This window comes from Somniosus microcephalus, chromosome 4 (genome assembly GCF_052327205.1).
Source record: "Somniosus microcephalus isolate GS21.2 chromosome 4, FLI_Smic_1.0, whole genome shotgun sequence".
NCBI classification, from domain to species: Eukaryota; Metazoa; Chordata; class Chondrichthyes; order Squaliformes; family Somniosidae; genus Somniosus; species Somniosus microcephalus.
Genome location: NC_140990.1, coordinates 327,912,171 through 327,934,207, shown reverse-complemented (window position 1 = coordinate 327,934,207; position 22,037 = coordinate 327,912,171). Strand labels below are relative to the sequence as shown.

Here is a 22,037-nt window from a genome sequence, read left to right as displayed (position 1 = left end):
TGCAGCGGTTCAAGAAGAGGGCTCGCCACCATCTTCTCAACAGCGGCGAGGATGTGCAATAAGTGCCGGCCTTGCCAGCGACGCCCACATCCCAAGAGTGAATTTTTTTTTTTTAAAAGGGCTTTGGTCTAGTGACCCATCCAAAAATTAGAAGAGTGACATTCAGTCAAGGGCCAACTAAATTCTGATACTTCTGCAGTTAAAGTGTCTTCCATGTATCTGTGGTCATTCAACAGATAAACAGGCGAGCTTTATGGGACGGGTTGACTTCATGGTCAATTTCATTTTTTCTTGTAATTTTTCCACTCCTTTCCCCCCCCCCCCTTTCCTTTTGTTTCTCTCTCACACCTGGCAGCTATCTCTTGCCCTGCCAGTACACTTTACACCTAATCTCAGCCTATTACCATCTCGTCTAGCTTCTAATCTCTTTTACTCTTTTGTTTCTTTTATTCTTTTGTCCGATCGCAGCCCTGCCTTCGATCTAGTTTCTTTTCTTTCCAGTTTTGAAGAAGGGTTCGACCCGAAACGTCAACTCAAATTTCTCTCCACGGATGTTGCCTGACCTGCTGAGTTTTTCCAGCATTTTCTGTTGTTATTTTTGACTTCATGGTTGCTCTTTTTCCAGTGGCTGGCATTATGATTGACAGTGGCCAGTGTGGTTTGTTCCAATGATGCGTGTTAAAGGATTAATGATTGTGATGAAATCACGACAACTTTACTGAGTGCTAATCTCCAGTTAATTACCGGAGAGTGATAGTCTGTGTATAATACAATATGACATCATATATAAGCAGTGCATCTCTGGATTATTTCTCTGTACGAAAGAATTGGAAATGGCACTGTAACAGATTGCTTATAGTGTTCATTAAAATTTTAAATAGAAATTTAAATATCCTTTCAGAAGAAATGAATTCTCTCACCCTTACAATGACTACCCTAACCTTGGTTGCTCAGAAACTGAGAGAAACAGAAGAAAAAAATGTGCATTATTGTTGTAACCACTCATTAACAAACATGATCGGGTTATATCTGATAAAATTTAAGTACCTTTTGAATCACTCAGATTCAGTAATCCTTTGTGAAATGATTCCTTTTTTTTAATGCTTCTGGGTTTTTTTTTGTCATTTTTCCTCGAGGGGCGGGGGAAAAAATCACAATTAATTTTCAATTAATTTTTTTTTATTGAACACGACACCAAAATCTGTCTTCCGTCGTCAGTGCCAACGGTTTAGTAACAGGCCTGCGCTCTAAATTTAGCTTTTAATTAAGTACCACATCCCACAGATTACGACAGGGAAAGGTCTGAAGTTCATCGTTACTTCAATGGTTCTGCCGTGTTAGTTTCAGATATCGTTTAAAGTGTTGCCTTACGTGTGCCCGTGTCTAATTTGTGTGACAGCAATTTCCCTAATGAGCGCAGTTTGGGCTGGGGATGCTGCGTACTGGAAAGATCCCACAGTTCTACATGTAAAAAGCAAGCTAAATTGCCACGCTTGAAGCAGTTAACAGAGAGTTCACCGATTCCTGGAGCATTATTATTTTATGTACAGGCTGCGCAATTGCCGATACCTTTCTACGTATATAGCACTAGTCACTGTGAGTGCTGGCGGCAGCGATCCGAATAAAAAAAACACACACACACACACGAGTGTGTTTGTATGAAACCCTTTGCTATTTTATGAACACAGCAAAACGAAGGGCAGGAAAAGACCAGCTGCTCCAGCGAGCCTGCCCCGCACTCTTAATGGCTTGGCCATAATGACCAGACGCTCGACCCACCCCGCCCCCACAGCCATATAATCTCCTAGGGAGAGGCAAAAAAAAACCCAGAGAAAATCCCACGGTCATTAAAGGAAAAAATATGCTCTGCAAAATTCCTGTCCGACCCCCTTCAGACGATTTTAGGGTGAGGTTGTTTATTTTAAAAGGGTCAACAGTTTGGTTATCATGGAAAAATATGGAAGTTTTATACTAATACCTTATTGGGCCAGATTTTGCTGTAGCAGAGCATCTAACTTGCCCCTGAAAAAGAAAGACTTGCATTTAGATAGCACCTTTCACGACCACCGGACATCTCAAAGCGCTTTACAGCCAATGAAGTACTTTTTGAAGTGGAGTCACTGTTGTCATGTGGGAAATGCAACAGCCAATTTGCGCACAGCAAGGTCCCACAAACAGCAATGTGATAATGACCAGATAATCTGTTTCTGTGATGTTGGTTGAGGAATAAATATTGGCCAGGACACCAGGGATTACTCCCCGGCTCTTCTTCGAAATAGTGCCATGGAATCTTGTACGTCCACCCGAGAGAGCAGACGGGGCCTCGGTTTAACGTCTCCTCCGAAAGACAGCACCTCCGACAGTGCAGCGCTCCCTCAGCACTGCACTGGGAGTGTCAGCCTAGCTTTATGTGCTCACTAGTCCCTGAAGTGGGACTTGAACCCACAACCTTCTGACTCAGAGGCGAGTGTGCTACCACCCATTGAGCCACAGCTGGCACTGCACCCTTCAGTTCAAAGCATTTTTAACCACGAAGTGTGAACTGATAACAGCGCACCGAGGGAAACGGGGCATCTGGGAATTGAGTGAACCATACAACCAGCAGGATATCTCCTTAACCAATGAGATTAAAGGATTAGGAAGTAAACAGCGGAAGGACTGAAAAGGAGGGTGATTTAAAAGGGGTGAATTCATTGTCAAATTAGGTACAGAAAGCGAATGAAGATTGGATTAAGAGAGAGAGAGAAAAGAGACAGAAAATAATACCCAAAACAATTCACAACCTGAAGGAATGATACTCCACACTTATTTTTGGTGCCAGAATATTGTGTGCAGTTTTGGCCGCCTTATCTGAGGAAGGATGTTCTTGCCATGGAGGGAGTGCAGTGAAGATTCACCAGGCTGATACCTGGGATGGCAGGAATGACATATGAGGAGAGATTGGGTCGATTGGGCTTATATTCGCTGTAGTTTAGAAGAATGAGAGGGGATCTCATTGAAACTTATAAAATTCTAACAGGACTAGACAGACTAGATGCAGGAAGGATGTTTCTGATGGCCGGGGAGTCCAGAACCAGGGGTCACAGTCTAAGGATAAGGGGTAAGCCATTTAGGACAGAGATGAGGAGGAATTTCTTCACCCAGAGAGTGGTGAACCTGTGGAATTCTCTACCACAGAAGGCAGTGGAGGCCAATTCATTAAATATATTCAAGAAGGAGTTGGATATATTTCTTGAGGCTAAAGGGATCAAGGGATATGGAGAGAAGGCAGGGACAGGGTACTGAGTTTGGATGATCAGCCATGATCGCATTGAATGGCAGAGCAGGCTCGAGGGGCCGAATGGCCTACTCCTGCTCCTATCTTCTAAGTTTCCATTTTCTATGACAGGTTTATTGGCAGTCATTAACATCACATTGTTAAAAGGGTACTTACGCTTGTAATTACTAGCCCTCAATATCTGTGGCAGGTTTAGTTCGTATCTACCGTGCAAATACAGCAACTGCACGCCGTTCAATGCATGTCGATGGTGCGGCAGATGGCGAGATGCCGTCTTCGTGAAGCTAATGGCGGAGCGGCGCATCTCGGACAGCAACTTTTGATACTCGTATTTATCTTCACATCTGCCCCACGCCTGAAGTTACTGTAACATTGACACAAAAATAATGACGAGCGCCATTAGCCTCGGTGTTATTTTGACAGTAAATTCTGGCCCAATATGTTACAGCAAGTGATTAGGAAGGCTAATGGAATGTTGGCCTTTATTGCAAGGGGAATGGAGTATAAAAGTAGGGAAGTCTTGCTACAACTGTACGGGGCGCTGGTGAGACTGCACCTGGAGTACTGCGTACAGTTGGGGTCTCCATATTTAAGGAAGGATATACTTGAATTGGAGGCAATGCAGAGAAGGTTCACTAGGTTTATTCCTGGAATGAGGGGGTTGACATATGAGGAAAGGTTGAGCAGGTTGGGCCTATACTCATTGGAGTTTAGAAGAATGAGAGGTGATCTTATTGAAACATATACGATTCTGAGGGGGATTGACAGGGTAGATGCAGGGAGGATGTTTCCCCTCGTGGGGGAATCTAGAACTAGGGGGCATAGTTTCAGAATAAGGGGTCGTCCATTTAAGACGGAGATGAGGAGGAATTTCTTCTCTCAGAGGGTCATGAATTTTGGAATTCTCACAGGCGGAGTCATTGAATATATTCAAGGTGGAGATTGACAGATATTTGAACTACAAGGGAGTCGAGGGGTTGGGGGAGAGAGCGGGAAAGTGGTGTTGAGGCCAAGATTGGATCAGCCATGATCTCATTGAATGGTGGAGCAGGCTCGAGGGGCCGAATGGCCTACTCCTGCTCCTGTGTCTTATGTTCTTATGTTGTTCACTGACATTGCACAGAACAAGGTGTTCTTGTATGGAAATCCAGCCTTTGACATTTTCGTTGATGATGTAAATAAACAGAGAGGTAAAACAACAGTTATGACTTTTGGTATCACATTTTGTTTGATAATGTGCTGGACTGGTTCGGGTTCCGGGTTTACGCGTGCAGATCCTCCGCATCTCCAGGAAATGGGCATTCGCTATTTGCCCAGCTCGTGCCCAGCGAATGCCCATGAAACTCTTACGCCTGGTAAAAGCAGGAACCTGAGTGTCCTTTTACCAGCCTAAGGGTGAAAATAAATATTAAAATAAAATTAAAAAAATCATTTTAACATTCAAAAACCTGTAAAATAAGTTTGTGTTATTTTGAGTCCCTTGAAAAATGTTAACATTTATTTTTTTTTAATTAAATTTTTGTTTTAAATGTTTAATTAAATTGTATTTTAATTAACTTTAAATTCTTCTGTCAATCACCTTATATCTGTGTCCTCTGGTTCTCGACCCTTCCGCCAATGGGAACAGTTTGTTTTTATTTCAGTGCCGTTAAAATGTGTTTTTTATGTGATTCCTATTATGCATTGGGTGATTTCCATACGAAAATGGAATCCCCATAAGCATAATGGGAATCCCCCTTTCTGATTGGCTGTGCCGGCCCACGTGATCCCAGGGACGCTTGTGAACCGCGTGTGCCCCGGGATACGTGGGCCTCTACACAGGCCTACGCGTTGAGGCCCAGGAGCATGAGTCTCCGTGGATCCAGGACCATCAGATAGGTGCATAGTTTGATTGCGGTTCGGAGGCATCTGCCCGCGGGAAGCCTCCGACCACAAATTCAGGCCCTGTGTTTCTGTGAAGCGCTTTGGGACATTTTACTACGTTAAAGGTGCTACATAAATGTACGTTGTTGTTGGTCAAAGAGCTAGATTTTAAGGAGAGTCGTAAAGGAGGAGAAAGAGGTGGCGATGTTTAGGGTGGGAATTCCAGAGCCTAAGGCCCAGGCAGCTGAAGGCAGGGCCTCTAATGGTGGAGCAGTGAAAATCGGGGATGCGCAAGAAGCCAGAATGGGAGGAGCGCACAAATCTCGGAGGGTTGTGGGGCTGGAGGAGATTACAGAGATAGGGAGGGGTTTGAAAACAAGGGTGGGAATCTTAAAATTGAGGCTTTGCCGGACCAGGAGCCCAGGTGTGATGGGTGAAAGAGATAAGGTGCAAGTTATGATTTTATCTTTTAGCATTATTAGAGTATTCACTAACTGTTGCCCGTGCTCCAAAAATTCCTGTAGCGAGCTATACCAAAGAACTAGAGAAGGCCATTTGGCCCATCATGCCTCCTACACCATTTTGTTAGCCATGGCAACTCCCTGTCTTAAATCCCAATTCCCTGCCACTTTTTTAATATCCCTTTATATTATTACTTCCCACCAAATAGCCATCTCCCTTGCATAGAATCGTAGAATCATAGCATGGTTACAGCACAGAAGGAGACCATTTGGCCCGTTGAGCCCATGCTGGCTCTCTGCAAGAGCACTTCAGCTAGTCCCACTCCACCGCCCTTTCCCCGTAGCCCTGCAATTTCCTTCAGGTACTTATCCAATTCCCTTTTGAAAGCCATGCTTGAATCTGCCTCCACCACCCTCTCGGGCAGTGCATTCCAGATCATAGCCAGTCGCTGTGTAAAAAGTTTTTCCTCATGTTGTCTTTGGTTCTTCTGTCAATCACCTTATATCTGTGTCCTCTGGTTCTCGACCCTTCCGCCAATGGGAACAGTTTCTCTCTATCTACTCTGTCTAGACCCTTCATGATTTTCAACACCTCTATCAAATCTCCTCTCAACCTTCTCTGCTCTAAGGAGAACAATCCCAGCCTCTCTAGTCTATCCACGTAACTGAAGTCCCTCATCCCTGGAACCGTTCTTGTAAATCTTTTCTGCACCCTTTCTAAGGTCTTCACATCCTTCCTAAAGTGCGTTGACAGTACATTTGCATTCTGCAAGTTAAGCAGCGTGGCAGAGCTGAAACTGCTTTGCACTAACTCTAAACTCGGAGTATACAGGAAACTTTGGTTTATCCGGAGGTTGTATGTCCGGAATACTCGATCTAACGGCAAAAATCAGGAGCCGTTTTCTATAAGTTTTTTTTAGTTCTCGTTCTTTTTTTTTCCCCAGTCAGGCACTGCAAGGTCTGTAGCTATAGCAACAGCTTCAGCTAGAGATGCTTGCAGCTGCAGCCGACTCTTTAGAAGCTGTTGCTAAGCAACAGTGTTTGTTGTCAGATATGGAGATGAAAACCTCCCGTATGCTTCAACATTAACTTTGTATGTCCGGCAGTTTTGATAGATCGGCAACACGCCGGTCCCGTCGGTGCCGGATATCACAAAGTTTCCTGTAAATCGGTTGCAGAGGCCCGAACTGAATCCAAAGCAAAACAGAGTGAGACTTCTTCCTCCAAGGACTCTTGCACTGCTTTATTCTGCTATTGGGTCAGGGTCTGACTCTGGCTTTAGGCCGTATTTACACTAACTACACTGTGAGCGAGAAGCAAAACCACTTTGCATTGACATTACAGTTATAGTGTAAATGCGCCCTGCAACACCTCAACATGATTTGACATCAATAGCATCCTGGGCCAGTACTTTGCACATTCTCACAACACTTTGTAAAACTCATTTTTTGCTCTGGAATCACATTTAACTGGCTTAGTGCTAATCCTAAGAAAACGGCTCCTGATTCTGGATTGCCCTACTAGAGAGAAGAATCATTTCCTACAGACTTGTGCCGATTCCCTTCATTATTTTAATCACCTCAATCAGATCAGTCTTTAACCTCCTCACATCTCCTGGGAATATTACTCAAGCTCACTATGCCTAAAGTCTGCATTAGCAATTCTAAAATGGTTGTCTCTATATTCAGGATCCAAACTGCTGTTGGTAATTGCTTACCCCGTGACAAGCTGGTTAACTGTTGGGGATGCACATCACAGAATGAGTTTGTTTATCTGTGCAGCAAAACCTCATTATAGAATACTTTATTTTTCCAAACCCGATGTATAAACAAGCATCAAGCCATGTTAAAAAATAAATCAGGATATAGATTGCTTGTAACACAGGATAAACCTGATTGTGATCCATCAATAATGACCCTGTAATTTTTAACCTGCAGATTTTTTTGTAAATGAATAATGAATTTCTTTACCCACAAGCAGAGAGTTACAGAGTTTGAAAATGTTTATTTTCATGTCTCGGTCATTTGATAATTTTGTTTCCTCAATTCTTCTTCTTTGAAGGAGCTGGTGGATGGTCCCCAATGGATTCTAACAAATACCAATGGTTACAGATAGACCTGGGCGAGAGAACAGAAATCACTGCCATAGCAACCCAAGGCCGATATGGGAGTTCGGACTGGGTGACGAGCTATGTGTTGATGTTCAGTGACACTGAGAGGAACTGGAAGCAGTATCGTCAGGAAGACAACACTTGGGTAGGCAATTTACATGCAGTTATTACAAGTCAGCAGTAATATGAAAAATGATAGTTGGATGGGAATTACTATTATGTATGTGAAGCTGCAAGAGGTGCATTAGCTAGTAACACAACACATTTTCTGAATTCTTCTGAACATTATTGACCATTTATTTTTTTCTGCAATTTGACCAGTGGTGCCTGAAATAGGTCAGCTATTACATGACTGATTCGCACACACACACAAAAGAAATAGTCAAAATCGTTGAATGTGAAAACTCGAACTGCAAGTAATGTTGAATTGTATTTGGTAGAATGTAAACTTGATGCAAGACCTTTCAGAAATACATCAAAGGCCCTGTTTCTGGGGTTGAAGAGAGGTGCTCAATCACTTTCAGTCTTGGTTGTTCAAAGTATACTTCTCTGCTGACAGCTTGCCAAAATATTTCCTGAAGTCATTACATTATTGTGTGCTGTGATATCGAGTGTGGAAGTCGAACCTTCGAGTATGTTTTTTTTTTATATGAGGGAGAATTTATGTAGGGTGTTTGCCGAAGTGAAAATTTTAACATTGGGGAGGGACTCGCAAACTAAACCCTTTTACAGGCAAAACCTTGTCCAGAGAGTCTTGGGGAAGGTGTCAGTGGTTTTTATTAGATGTTCCGTAGGTGCACCCACTGGCGTGGGATAGAGCAGTGGAGGAAATGTGCACAAATATTTGGCAATAGGTAATGTCCTCAATTCACCCCCTCTCCCCCCATACCCACCAACCCTCCAAATCCTACAATTGCCCCCTAATGCACCCAGACTCTCCATATGTCTTTGAACCTCTTCCCTGTGACTCAGATGGTAACGGAACTACCCAGTGTAGAATTAAACCATACAGGTCAGGAAGGTCCCATGTTCAATCCTTAGTTTGGACTTGGTTAACTAATTTTGCCGGGGTATCAGTACGCCTGCTGCAATTTACTTGATTAAGGAGGATGTTAATTATTGACAACAACAGTAACCTGCATTCATATAGCACCTTTAACCTAGTAAAACGCCCCCAGGCCGCTTCACAGGAGCGTTATCAGACAAAATTTGACCCGACCCAGATAAAGAGATAGTAGGACAGGCAACCAAAAGTGTGGTCAAAGAGGTAGGTTTTAAAGAGCATCTTAAAGGTGGAGAGAGAGATGGAGAGCCGGAGAGATTTAGGCAGGGAATTCTAGGAATCCAATTCTAGGAATCCAATTCCTGACCACTACACTGGAGGCCGCGATTTCGCCGACTGAGGCGAGTCCGGGGTCGTTGTCATGGTCCCAGCTCGCTGCCTACTCCAGCCTGCTCTCTCCAAGTGATTTTACATTGATTGGGCCTGCGAGGTTCCTGGCCAATTAATAGGAAGCGTGTCTGATGACGTAATTTGATGACGCGTCATCGGCCGGTTTCCCTCAAAGGGGCCATGTCCAAATTTACTTTGACAGTTGTGCTGTCAGTATTCCACAGCATTGAGGTGCTGAAAACACTGACAAGCACTGCACAGAGGTGCACGGCTGCACCCAGGCTCTCCCCTGACTCCCTCCATTTGCTTATGGAGAGAGTCACAGCACGCAGAGAGGTTCTCTTGCCTTCCCATGGACGGAAGAGACCTCCCCAGAAGATCAACACAGCCTGGTTGCACATTGCACAGGAGGTCACAAGCAGGGATGTCGTCAGGAGGACCAGGCTGCAGTGGCGCAAACCTTTCAATTATCTCAGTAGATCACAAAATGTTACTGCCAAGCTGAAGAGATTGCAAAGTCTCTGAAGAATGGACTCGGTCAAGAATATTTTTGTGGACTTTATGGGATTTTTCTGAGGGTATTTTCCCTGTTATGGGATCGCCCTGTGCAGATACGTGAAAGACTGGTTTGTTAAAACTCCAGAGAACGCATGGCAGTTGGCTGTGACAATAGAACTGTCAGTCATCCAGAATGTATGGGTTCGCCCGACTGTCCTGGAAAAAGGAAGGGGGACATTGAACTTGATTAGAAAAACCACTCTAATATGCAAAGCACTTCTCACCTCCATCTCAGAAGCGAAGCAGAACAATGAACCCACTGGCCTCAGCCAGCCAAAAGGGAGCCAGTTTTTATTCCCAACACAAAGACCGAAAGATATGTCCCAGACTTAGGGCCATTAATCCAATACGCATGGTTCTGAGGATGACTCATCACAGATTAAGCACCGGATTGCTCAGAAGCAAATGGATTTTAAAGATTGGCGGGAAAAGATAGGGACTACTATAAAGATAGACTCTTTTCCACCACTCTCTCTCTCTCGCTCCCTGCTCCTACAAGATCGAACTAACAAGAAGTACCAGAGAAGCCGATGAGCAGAGCGATCGAAACCGACCGCGTGTGGGGGGTAAGCATAGTCTCTCAGAAGTGAAGCTTTTGGGCTATTCCGAGGGTGGGAGCTTCGTTTGGTTCAGTCAGGCGAAGGGGTTTATGCGACTGGGTAATTCGTTGGTAGGGGTGGAATTAGTGTCCATCATAGCAACAAGAGAATTACTGCTTTTTATAGTCCCCAGTTTTGTACTGTATGTATGTTGATTGTAACCTGGATTTTATCCTCCACAGGGACAGTGATTTCGTTTAGTAGTGCATGTTTTAGCCAGTGTATGTTAGACCAAATAAATACAAGTTTGATTTTTCACCGAAGCATTCCTGTCCGTGACTTATTTCATTTAAACTCTGAATAATAATTCCCGAGTATAGAACTTTCGTAAGGCGGGGGCGATTCGAACCGTCCGTCTAGCAATTGGGCTAGGATCAAAAACCGTTTACACAAGCCACACTCAACCTCATCCTGCTGTGCCACTCATCACATCCCCGTCACTGTGTCTTCCCTACCCTACTCCTGCATATCCTTACTCACACCAACTTACCTTGCACCTCCACCCATCCCTCTCTATCATTATTATCACTTCCCCATCTCACTAGCCACCCCTCACACTCACCCTCATCCTAGTCCAATCATACCAACTAACAACATACGAGGGTAGGCACTTAGGTGGTTTAGCCAATGTTCATGGGAAGTTTCTGGTAATGTGCTGTCAAACACTGAAACCTTTACTTTCAGCACTTTGCGTTCCTGGACAGATTTGTGTGCACCTTTGGAAGTGGCTTAGTGAGTTGAAGTGAATGGTGAGACTTAAATGTACCCGCCCCCCATCTCCAACCGTGATGGTGACGAGTGTGAATGGAATGGCTTGAGCGTTGTAGGGATGCTTTATGGTGTTGTTGTGGGGTGGTGCCAACCTGGCGCATCATGTGGTAGCCAGGGTGTACAGCGTCAAGTGAAGTAAATCTGGCCATGGTGAGGCCATCCCTGGTGTCCCGGGCAGCAATGTGGTCGGGTACTAATGCCCCGTGTCCTGTGCAGCATCAGTAGATTGCGGAGAAGGCTGCTGGTGTTGTTGTTGCTGCTGGTGTGCCTGATGATGCTGATCTTGGTGGGATTCTGAGGACCAAGGTGAGATAGTTTCAAGGACACCGATGCTGATGGAATAGATGGCAGGTGAGGTTGAAACGACAGAAGCAATCAGTCAATGGTGAGAGAGGTTGTTCCAATGAGGTGACACTGGATAGAGTTTGCTCCAAACACTTGCAAGCTGCAGAAAGCCCAATATGTCTTCCAAATGCAGTAACCAACAGTTTCTGCGCTTTGAAAGTGAACAGCTGTAACATGGGATCTTTTATACCACTTTGGCAGCTGTCAGGTCATGAGATAATTCAATGCTGAATCCACTCACGACATGCTGAGCTGACGTGTTCTCCGAGCAACGGGTAACCCATGAGGGAGCATGTAAAATTGAAATGTAGGCTTAAAATAACAGTTAATTAGATGTTAACAACCCATTTAATGATGTGAATTGCCTCCCCCGCCACTTGGTGTCGGGTCTGTTCAGCGCCAACAGACCCGACACCTGGGAGACTTGCGTGAAGGCAGGTTGACAGCGGCTTCCCTACCCACTGTCAATCTTTGCTATTTTGACAGCGGACCCGCCTCTGAACCCGCCGTCTGAGCGCCGGCAAAATTCAGCCTGAAGAGTGCGAGTGTATATGTGATATTAGCACAGTAATTTCCACCCTCATTTGATTTTGCTCTTTGCGGCCCCACAAGCCAGCATTTACCCATAATAGCTACACAGGAATGTCCATCACTCTTGACATGAATGTGACATTACATGAGAGGCCTTGGGGGAAGATGTCAGTGTTTTTATTAGATGTGTGTTTGCCGTACTGCCAGCACCAGAATAGGTTGTCATCCTGCTAATTGCAGTCATGCACAGTATAGTAAATGAGGTGTGTGCATGGAATTGTATAAAAATAATATACTTTTGAGTATTAGAAAAATGCAGCTTTAGAATGTATCTCACATTTTGTTTGGTCAGTCACTTAATTATCCAGTGAATGTTGCTGGACCTGTTCTGCAAGCTAAGATTGTGCATAACTTGATGTAGCTGAAAAAACCATTCAGGACTGAGATGAGAAAAAATTTCTTCACACAGAAGGTGGTGAATCTTTGGAATTCTCTACCCCAGAGGGCTGTGGAGGCGCAGTCATTGGGTATATTCAAAACAGAAGTCGATAGATTTCTGACTAGTAAGGGCATCAAGGGATATGGCGATAGGACCGGTGAATGGAGTTGAGGCAGAAGATCAGCCATGATCTCATTGAATGGCGGAGCAGGCTCGAAGGGCCGAATGGCCGACTCCTGCTCCTATTTCTTATGTTCTTAAGAAAGGCGGGCTGGGTTTATATATTGTACCTTTCTCTCCAAAATATGTTGGATTGCAGTGACACATGCGATAAATTGACAGTGAAACTTGTGTTAAATATCACAGTGCACCATGTCCATGAAATGCTAGATCCAGCAATTCATTAGATTCCAACCTGCATAAAGAGATTACCCGTCAGTAAGGATGACCTGAAAAGGACTGGGTGGAATTATGGACATTGCCTCCTTTTCACCTTGGGTACTTGCTTCGATTTTAGTGCAGACTGAGGGGGGAACTTTCGTCCTGTGAGAGCCCGAAGTGAAGTGAGCTCAGCCAATCTCATATCCACAACGCAACAAAAGGGGACAGACTTTGACACAAATTGACAGCCTCAGTTCAGTAAAAGCTAGTGCAGGAAACGGAAAAAATACACGCTGGCGTGATTAAGGGAAGTTCATCAAAGTTGGCAGCTTGGGGATAAGAAGCACTGTTGGTTCAGATTAGAGGGAGCATTATCCTACATCTAACCCATGCTGTTTCTGTGCTAAGGGTGCTTCACCCTAACACTGGGTGCTAGAAGTGTTCCATTTCCCAGAGCTGACATCCTCCTTCCTTGATGAAAATAAAATTTGTTTGGCAGTGGCTCGGAATGTGATCACTGAACCCAGGTTTCCCCGTGGGTATTAAATGGCTGCTTTTAACCCCTTCAGCAGTAGACAATTTATAGGCAAGGCCACTGGATTTGGGGTTTGATGGAAAAATACAGTGTGGGATTCTCGAAACATTTGAAAATCCTGGAATCACTTGCAATTAAAACAGAATTTAAATTATTTAGACATCGTAAGATAATGGTCCTTATATTGTACTGGATTTGAACAGTTCTATTGGTTTACCTGTGATACTGGTTTAGACCATTCTACTGGTTTGAACTGTGCTATTGATTTAACCTGTGCAACTACTTTAGTCTGTTCTACTAGTTTGGACTGTTCTGCTGGGTTTGAACGGCTGTATTGGCTTGAATTGCTTTTCTGGGTTTGAACTGTTCTACTGGTTTAACTTGGTTCTACTGGTTTGAACTGTTCTACTGGTTTGGACTGTTGCACTGGTTTGGACTGTTTTACTGGTTTGAACTGTTCTACTGGTTTAACCTGGTTCTGCTGGTTTGAACTGTTCTACTGGTTTGGACTGTTCTACTGGTTTGGACTGTTCTACTGGTTTGAACTGTTCTACTGGTTTGAACTGTTCTACTTGTTTGAACTGTTCTACTGGTTTAACCTGGTTCTACTGGTTTGAACTGTTGCACTGGTTTGAACTGTTCTACTGGTTTAACCTGGTTCTACTGGTTTGAACTGTTGCACTGGTTTGAACTGTTGCACTGGTTTGACCTGGTTCTGCTGGTTTGAACTGTTCTACTGGTTTGAACTGTTGCACTGGTTTGAACTGTTGCACTGGTTTGAACTGTTGCACTGGTTTGAACTGTTCTACTGGTTTGAACTGTTCTACTGGTTTAACCTGGTTCTACTGGTTTGAACTGTTGCACTGGTTTGAACTGTTGCACTGGTTTGAACTGTTGCACTGGTTTGAACTGTTGCACTGGTTTGAACTGTTCTACTGGTTTAACCTGGTTCTACTGGTTTGAACTGTTGCACTGGTTTGAACTGTTGCACTGGTTTGAACTGTTGCACTGGTTTGAACTGTTGCACTGGTTTGAACTGTTCTACTGGTTTAACCTGGTTCTACTGGTTTGAACTGTTGCACTGGTTTGAACTGTTGCACTGGTTTGAACTGTTCTACTGGCTTGAACTGTTGCACTGGTTTGGACTGTTCTACTGGTTTGGACTGTTCTACTGGTTTGAACTGTTGCACTGGTTTGGACTGTTGTACTGGTTTAAATTGGTTCTACTGGTTTGAACTGTTGTACTGGATTTGAACGGTTCTACCGGTTTAACCTGGTTCTACTGGTTTGAACTGTTGCACTGGTTTGAACTGTTGTACTGGATTTGAACGGTTCTACCGGTTTAACCTGGTTCTACTGGTTTGAACTGTTGCACTGGTTTGAACTGTTGTACTGGATTTGAACGGTTCTACCGGTTTAACCTGGTTCTACTGGTTTGAACTGTTGCACTGGTTTGAACTGTTGTAGTGACTTTGAAGTGTTCTATTGAATTGTTTTTGCATATAAATGAAAAATTGAAAATTGAAAAGGTATAAGTAAGATCTTCCTAGTTGGCACGCTGAGGGAGTTATGTGGCAGTGGTGCATATTTGGAAATTGAAGGGAGAAGGCCATTCATTTTAATGGATGAAAAACCCCATTATGGCCCATTAATCTCGGTGCCTGAATTGCTGAGATGTTCTCCTGCCATGCAAAGCTACTGGTAGCAGAAATTCATAAAATCTATCCCATAGGGTCTTTGGTCTTTACCCATCAGGACAATTGCGATGGAAATTAAACTTGTGGCCTAAAATTAATGCGCATTTAAGAAGTAATCTATGCACAAATCTAAATGGTAATGTTTTGAGTGAAAGTAAATAGAAATGACCAAAATAACCTCTCTTCAGAACCCCACACCCACCCACCCCTCCCCAGGTAGAGTGCCAAGTACAATACTGCCTTGCGTCAGAACTGGAAAAAGTTAGAGATGTAACAGATTTTAAATAGGTGCAGAGGCAGGGAAATGGAGGAGGGAGGAAAGAACAAAAGGGATGGTCTGTGAAAGGATGGAAGACAGGAGTGATTAAATGTTGCAACTGGGAATGGCAGAATCATCAACCAGCTGCTACCTGAAAAAAATAGGAGCAGGGGTTACGGTCTGAAATTGTTAAACTCAATGTTGAGTCCAGAAGGCTATAAAGTGCCTAATCGAAAGACGAGGTGCTGTTCCTCGAGCTTATATTGAGCTTCATTGGAACAATGCAAGAGGCCAAGGACGGTGAGGTCTGAGTGGGAATGGAGCGGAGAATTAAAGTGACAGGTGACCGGAAGCTCGGGGTCACCCTTACGGACTGAACGGAGGTGTTCAGCAAAGCGGTCACCCAATCTGCGTTTGGTCCCCCCAATGTAGAGGAGACCGCATCGTGAGCAGCGAATACAGTGTACTAAATTGCAAGATGTACAAGTAAATCACTTTCATCTGGAAGGTGTGTTTGGGCCCTGGACAGTGGAAAGGGAGGAGGTGAAAGGGCAGGCGTTGCATCTCCTGTGCTTGCACGGGAAGGTACTGTGGGGAGGGGAGGGTCTGTTGGGGGTGATTGAGGAGTGGACCAGGGTATTGCGGAGGGAGCGGTCCCTTCAGAATGCTGAAAGGGAAGGGGCGGGGAGGGGAGAGGAAGATATGTTGGGTGGTGAAATCACGCTGGAGGTGGCGGAAATGGCAGTGAATGATCCGTTGAATGTGGAGGTGAAAGGTGAGGACAAAGGAAACCATATTGTAGTTCTGGGAGGGAGGGGAAGGGGTGAGAGCAGAAGTGCGGGAAATGGAACGGACACGGGCGACGGCCACGTCAACCGTGGTAGAGGGGAATCCCCGGTTGAGGAAAAAGGAAGACATATTGGAAGCACTAGTATGGAAGATGGCATTGTCAGAACAGATGAGGCGGAGACGGAGAAATTGGGAGAATGCAATAGAGTCTTAACAGGAAGCAGGGTGGGAGGAAGTGTAGTTCAGGTAGCTGTGGGAGTCACTGGGCTTATAGTGGATGTTTGTCGATAACCTATCCTCTGAAATGGAGACAGAGAGGTCGAGGAAGGGAAGGGAAGAGTGAGAGATGGATCATGTGAAGGTGAGGGAAGGGTGGAAATTGGAAGCTAAGTGAATGAAATTTTCTAGTTCAGGGTGAGAGCAGGAAACAGCACCAATGTAGTCATCAATTTAGAGGTGAAGGAGGGAACCCATAGCAACACCTTTAATTTGGAGGAAGTGAGTGGAGTCAAAGGAGAAGTTATTCAATGTGAGAACAAGCTCAGCCAGGCGGAGGAGGTTGATGGTGGATGGGGACTGGTTGGGCCTTTGTTCAAAGAAGAAGCGGAGCATCCTCAGGCCATCCTGGTGGGAGATGGAGCTGCAGAGGGATTGGATGTCCATAGTGAAAAGGAGACGGTTAGGGCCATGAAACTGTTAAAGTGGCGGAGGGCGTCGGAAGAGTCGCGAATGTAGGTGGGAAGAGACTGGACAAGGGGAGGAAAAATAGAGTCGAGATAGGAAGAAATCAGTTCCGTGGGGCAAGAACAGGCTGAAACAATGGGTCTACCAGGTCAGCCCTGCTTGTGGATCTTGGGAAGGAGGTAAAAGTGGGCCTAGTATGAAAGTGAGCTATACAGATGAGAAAGGTCTCGGGTCCACTTTGTACTCAGTTACCGCATAATGGGCTTGTTAGCAAAATTGCAGCCCATGGGATAAAAGGGGCAGTAACAACATGGTTAAAAAATTGGCTAAGGGATAAAAAACAGAGAGTTGTGGTGAATGTCTGTTTTTCGGACTGGAGGGAGGCATACAGTGGCATTCCCCAGGATTCAGTATCAGGACCACTGCTGTTTTTGATGATACATTAACGACTTGGACTTGGGGCGATACAGGGCACAATTTCAAAATTTGCAGATGACACAAAACTTGGAATTGTAGTAAACAGTGAGGAAGATAGTAATAGACTTCAAGAGGACACAGACAGGCTGGTGAAATGGGCAGACACATGGCAGATGAAATTCAACGCAGAAAACTGTGAGGTGATACATTTTGGTAGGAAGAATGAAGAGAGATAATACAAGCTAAAAGGTACAATTTTAAAGGGGGTGCAAGAACAGAGAGACCTGGGGGTATATGTGCACAAATCTTTGAAGGTGGCAGGACAGGTTAACAAAGCAGATAATAAAGCATGCTGGACCCTGGGCTATATCAATATTGGCATAGAGTACAAAAGCCAGGAAGTTATGGTAAAACGGTAGTTCGACCCCAGCTGGAGTATTGTGTCCCATTCTGGGCACCACACTTTAGGAAGGATGTGAAGGCTATGGAAAGGATACAGAAGAGATTTACTAGAATGGTTCCAGGGATGAGGGATTACCGTTACGTGGATAGACAAGAGAAGCTAGGTTAATGGCCCAGAAATTCGGGTCGGTGGCTTCCCGCGGGTGCAAGCCCCCCGACCTGCACTTACCTAGCGTGCAGGCCATTGAGCTGTGGGCCCGCGTGGGATTCCGATCCTGGGCCTCCTCCAGCTGCCGGCGCGCAGTGCTTGCGTATCCCAGGGGTGCAGTTAGTTCGATGCATCCCCTGGGATCACGTGGGCCATGGAGAGCCAATCGGAGCAGGGAATGCTTCATTCAGAAGTTTGACAGGAAGAGCTGTCAAACCTATAAATACTATAAGCCTCAAAACATCACTAAATCTTCAAATAAGTTTTTTAAAAATCACATTTTTAAAATAAACTATAAATTACATGAAATAACTATTTTAAACAATAATTTAAATTTTTGAAAAAATTAATTACATTTTCTAACGGGGCTAAAAAAACTTACCTTTCTTTAAAGTATTTAAAAATAATAAACCTGTGGAAAAAATGTTTTAATTTTAATTAATTCACCACTTACCTTGTTAAAAGCAGGCCTTGCGACGGCTTTTTAAATGTGTAACTTCTGGAGACTTACCCTCCCAGGAAAACCTGCAAAAAAAACATAACTTCGATGTGCACACGCTGCCTCTCCGGCGCACGCGTTCAACCTCTGAACCCCTTCTTTCAGGGGAACGGAAGTGCCGGTTTCCCGCGCATGCGCAGTGCATGTACGAAACCGGCACTTCCATTGGGCTTACGGGTGAGTACCCCGCGCGTACTCACCCATGGAGACCCGAATTTCTGGGCCAATGTTGAGCTCTGGAATTCCTTCCCTGAACCTCTCCACCTCTCCACCTCTTTCTCCATCTTTAAAAAGCTCCTTAAAACCTACTTCTTTGACCAAGCTTTTGGTCACCTGTCCTAAAGGGGGCGATTTTCGGCAGCGCATTCTGGGCCATTATCTTTAGATCAGAGAAGGCTAAGAGGAGATTTGAGTTTTTAAAATCATGAATGGTTTAGATAGAGTAAATAAAGAGAAAGTGTTTCCAATGTCTGAAGGGTCGATAATCAGAGGTTTTAAGGTGATTAGCAAACGAACCAGAGACGACACGAGGAAAAACTTTTTTTCGCAACAAGTGGTTATGATTTGAAATGTACTGCCTGATAGAGTGGTGGATACAGATTAAGTAGTAGCTTTCAAAAGGGAATTGGATAAACACTTGAAGGAGAAACTTGCAGGGATGTGGGGAAAGAGCCGGGTAGTGGGACTAACTGGCTAGCTCTTCAAAAGAGCCGGTGCAGACTCGATGGGCAAATGGCCTCCTTATCCGCGAGGCTGAGAGTTACGTGGATAGCACGTTTTTAGACGTGGTCACCCCGCAGCTTAAAAAAGTGCAGTCAGAGAGGGAATGGGTGACCACCAGTCAGAAGAAGGGGGGCAGACAGGAAGTGAGGAAAGCCCCAGAGTGCATCTCACTCAACAACCGTTTTTCTGTGTTGGAAAACGGTGAAAGTGACAGTTCCTCCTCTGGGGAGTGCAGCCAGAGCCAAGTTCACGGCACTGTGGGTGGTTCAGCTGCACAAGGGGGGAGGAGTAAGAGTGGAAGGGCAATAGTGGTAGGAGACTCAATAGTGAGGGGTGCAGACAGTCTTTCTGCGGCCACAGACGTGACTCCAGGATGGTATGTTGCCTCCCTGGTGCCAGGGTCAAGGATGTCACTGAACGGCTGCAGGGCATTCTGAAGGGGGAGGGCGAACAGTCAGAGGTCGTGGTTCACATTGGTACCAACGACATAGGTAGAAAGAGGGATGAGGTCCTACAACAAGAATTTAGGGAGCTAGGTAGCAGATTGTAATCTCTGGATCACTCCCGGTGCCACGTGCTAGTGAGTATAGGAATAGGAGGATAGAGCAGATGAATGCGTGGCTAAAGAGTTGGTACAGGAGGGAGGGCTTTAGTTTCCTGGATCACTGGGTCTGTTTCTGGGGAAGGTGGGACCTGTACAAGTCAGACAGGTTGCACCTGAACCGGAACGGGACCAACATCCTTGCGGGGAGGTTTGCTAGTGCTGTTGGGGAGGGGGTTTAAACTAACTTGGCAGGGGGATGGGATACGGTGTGGAGCTATAGTAGAGGGTGATGCACAGCCAAATATAGAGGAAAAAAAACAAGTCAGTCTGGAAGGCAGAGCAAATATGTAATGGCACAAGGGAGTATGGCAAGGCTGGATGGCTTTTATTTTAAGGCAAGGAGTCTTACGAGTAAGGCAGATGAATTGAAGGTGTTGATGAACACATGGGAGTATGATATTGTTGCTATCACAGAGACATGGTTGAGGGAGGGGCAGGACTGGCAGCTCAATATTCCGGGGTGTAGAATCTTCAGGTGAGACAGAGGGGGGTGTAAAAGAGATGGGAGTGTCGCAATATTAATCAAGGAGTCTGTAGTGTATGTACCCGTCTATCTTTAAGGGAACTATTGAATGTAACCGTTCACCTTTAAGGGAACTACTTTAGGTGTGGCACTATTTGTTTGGCTTCTGTATACTGTAATACCGATAGTGACCACACCAGTATATAAGTGTTGTAGCAGGATTGCTGGGGCAGATTCGCCCGGACCTTCGAATAGTAAAGACCTGTTTGTTTGTTACTTCTGAAGTCTGTGTATTTATTAACTGCACAACCCACAGACTTTACAGTGGCGACGAGTCCGATCGTACCCTGCGGCAAGATTACCAAAAGCAACGAAGAGCGTCGAAGAGAGAAAACCGCCCTCGTCGTGCTACCAAAAGAAAACACGAGGCTGCAACAACAGAAAGCAGGAAGACTAACAAGAAAAGCTGTATCAGCAACAGGCACTGACTACCCTTCTGCCACAGTGCGGAGTGAGACGACCAGCAAGAAACAAGGTGGCCGAAGAGACTGTGAGTAGGGGAAGGTGTAGAAGTATCCGGAGGATAAGGGCAGAGCACTCGACCTCGGTCGAGGGGGAGCTGTGCCGGCCAAAAGTCGGGTCCAACGGCGTCGGGTGACAGCCGGACCGCGATCGGCGGGAAAAAAAAAAAATCCGGACAGCGACCGCAGCCACGAAGCGCTGAGCCTGCGAGTAGGCGCGGGAAGAGAAACCCAGCCGCAGCCGGGGAGGGAAACACCGGTCTGCGAGAGGGCTGGGGAGGCGAACGGGAACCGTGCGGGTGAGAGCCGGGTGCGGAGAGAGAGACTGCGAGGAGCCAGTCCAGCGGCTGAGCTGTTCTCCACCAACGGGGTACTCAGAGCCGGCAAAACCGAACGTGCGGGAGTGGGTGAGAGACACAGCCGAAAACGGGGTGAGAGACTGCGCGAGAGCCAGTCCAGTGGCTGAGCTGTTCTCCACCAATGGGGTACCCAGGGCCGGTAGCACCGAACGTGCAGGTGAGAGAGCGACAGAGCCGGATACGGAGAGAGAGACTGCGCGAGAGCCAGTCCAGCGGCTGAACTGTCCTCCGTTAACGGGGTGTACCCAGTGCCGGTAGAGCCGTGCGGGCGGGAGGAAAAGACATAGCTGAGTAAGGGGAGCTGTGCGGTAGCCAGCCAGCGGCTGAACCTGTCCGCTGTGGGGGAAGCGTACCCCTTCCACCGGGAAGAAACACGGGAAGCCGCCATTAGGCGGAGAAGACGCCAGAAGCGGGAAACCGCCATTGAAGTGGGCGGGGCGAGAAAGGAAGAGCGGGAAACCGCCATTTTCGCGGGAAAACCGCCATCTTAGAAACAAACAAATAAATAAGAATACTTAAAGAAATACTGGTGCTGCTCCCAAGGGAAGAAAGATGCCTAAGCGAGGGAATATTAACGACTTTAATTCTGAAATAGAAGACTGGGCCACGTACGTGGAACGCATAGAGATCTATTGCGAAGCCAACAAAATAGAGGAAGACGACAAGGCGATAACATTGCTAAACTCGATGGGGGCAAAAACATACGGGCTCTTGAAGCATCTAATAGCACCAAATAAACCAGCGGATCAGACCTTCGAAGAGATTGTGGCTGTGCTGAAGGACCACTTGAACCCCACACCGCTGATGCTGGCTGAATGATTCAAATTCTACGCAAGAATGCAGAAGAAAGACGAAAGCAATGCGGAATACTTGGTCGAACTGCGTAGGCTAGCGAAATACTGCCAGTTCGGAGGGAATCTGACAGAAGCGCTGCGGGACATGTTCGTATGCGGATTGTCCAAAGAAGGGACGCAGAAGCGACTACTGGAAGAGAATGACCTCACACTGGACAGGGCTGTCCTTATAGCTGCATCGCACGAAGCCGCAACGAAAGGAACGGCGGAAATGCAACTAAAGGCGGCGGCACTCGGGGTGGACCAAATTACTTCAAGCACAACAAAATGCTACCGTTGTGGGAAGACAACGCAT

At 45.7% G+C, this 22,037-nt stretch overlaps 1 protein-coding gene across 1 annotated transcript in view; it reads left to right on the top strand.

The window, feature by feature from the left end:
- The window catches only part of LOC147120678 (contactin-associated protein-like 5), a 1,541,569-nt gene that overhangs the window by 183,224 nt on the left and 1,336,308 nt on the right, over positions 1 to 22,037 (top strand). The window contains exon 3 of the mRNA XM_085986862.1: positions 7,663 to 7,856. Within this exon, the coding sequence (XP_085842988.1) occupies positions 7,663 to 7,856 (194 nt within the window). The remainder of the gene's footprint in view (positions 1 to 7,662; positions 7,857 to 22,037) is intronic.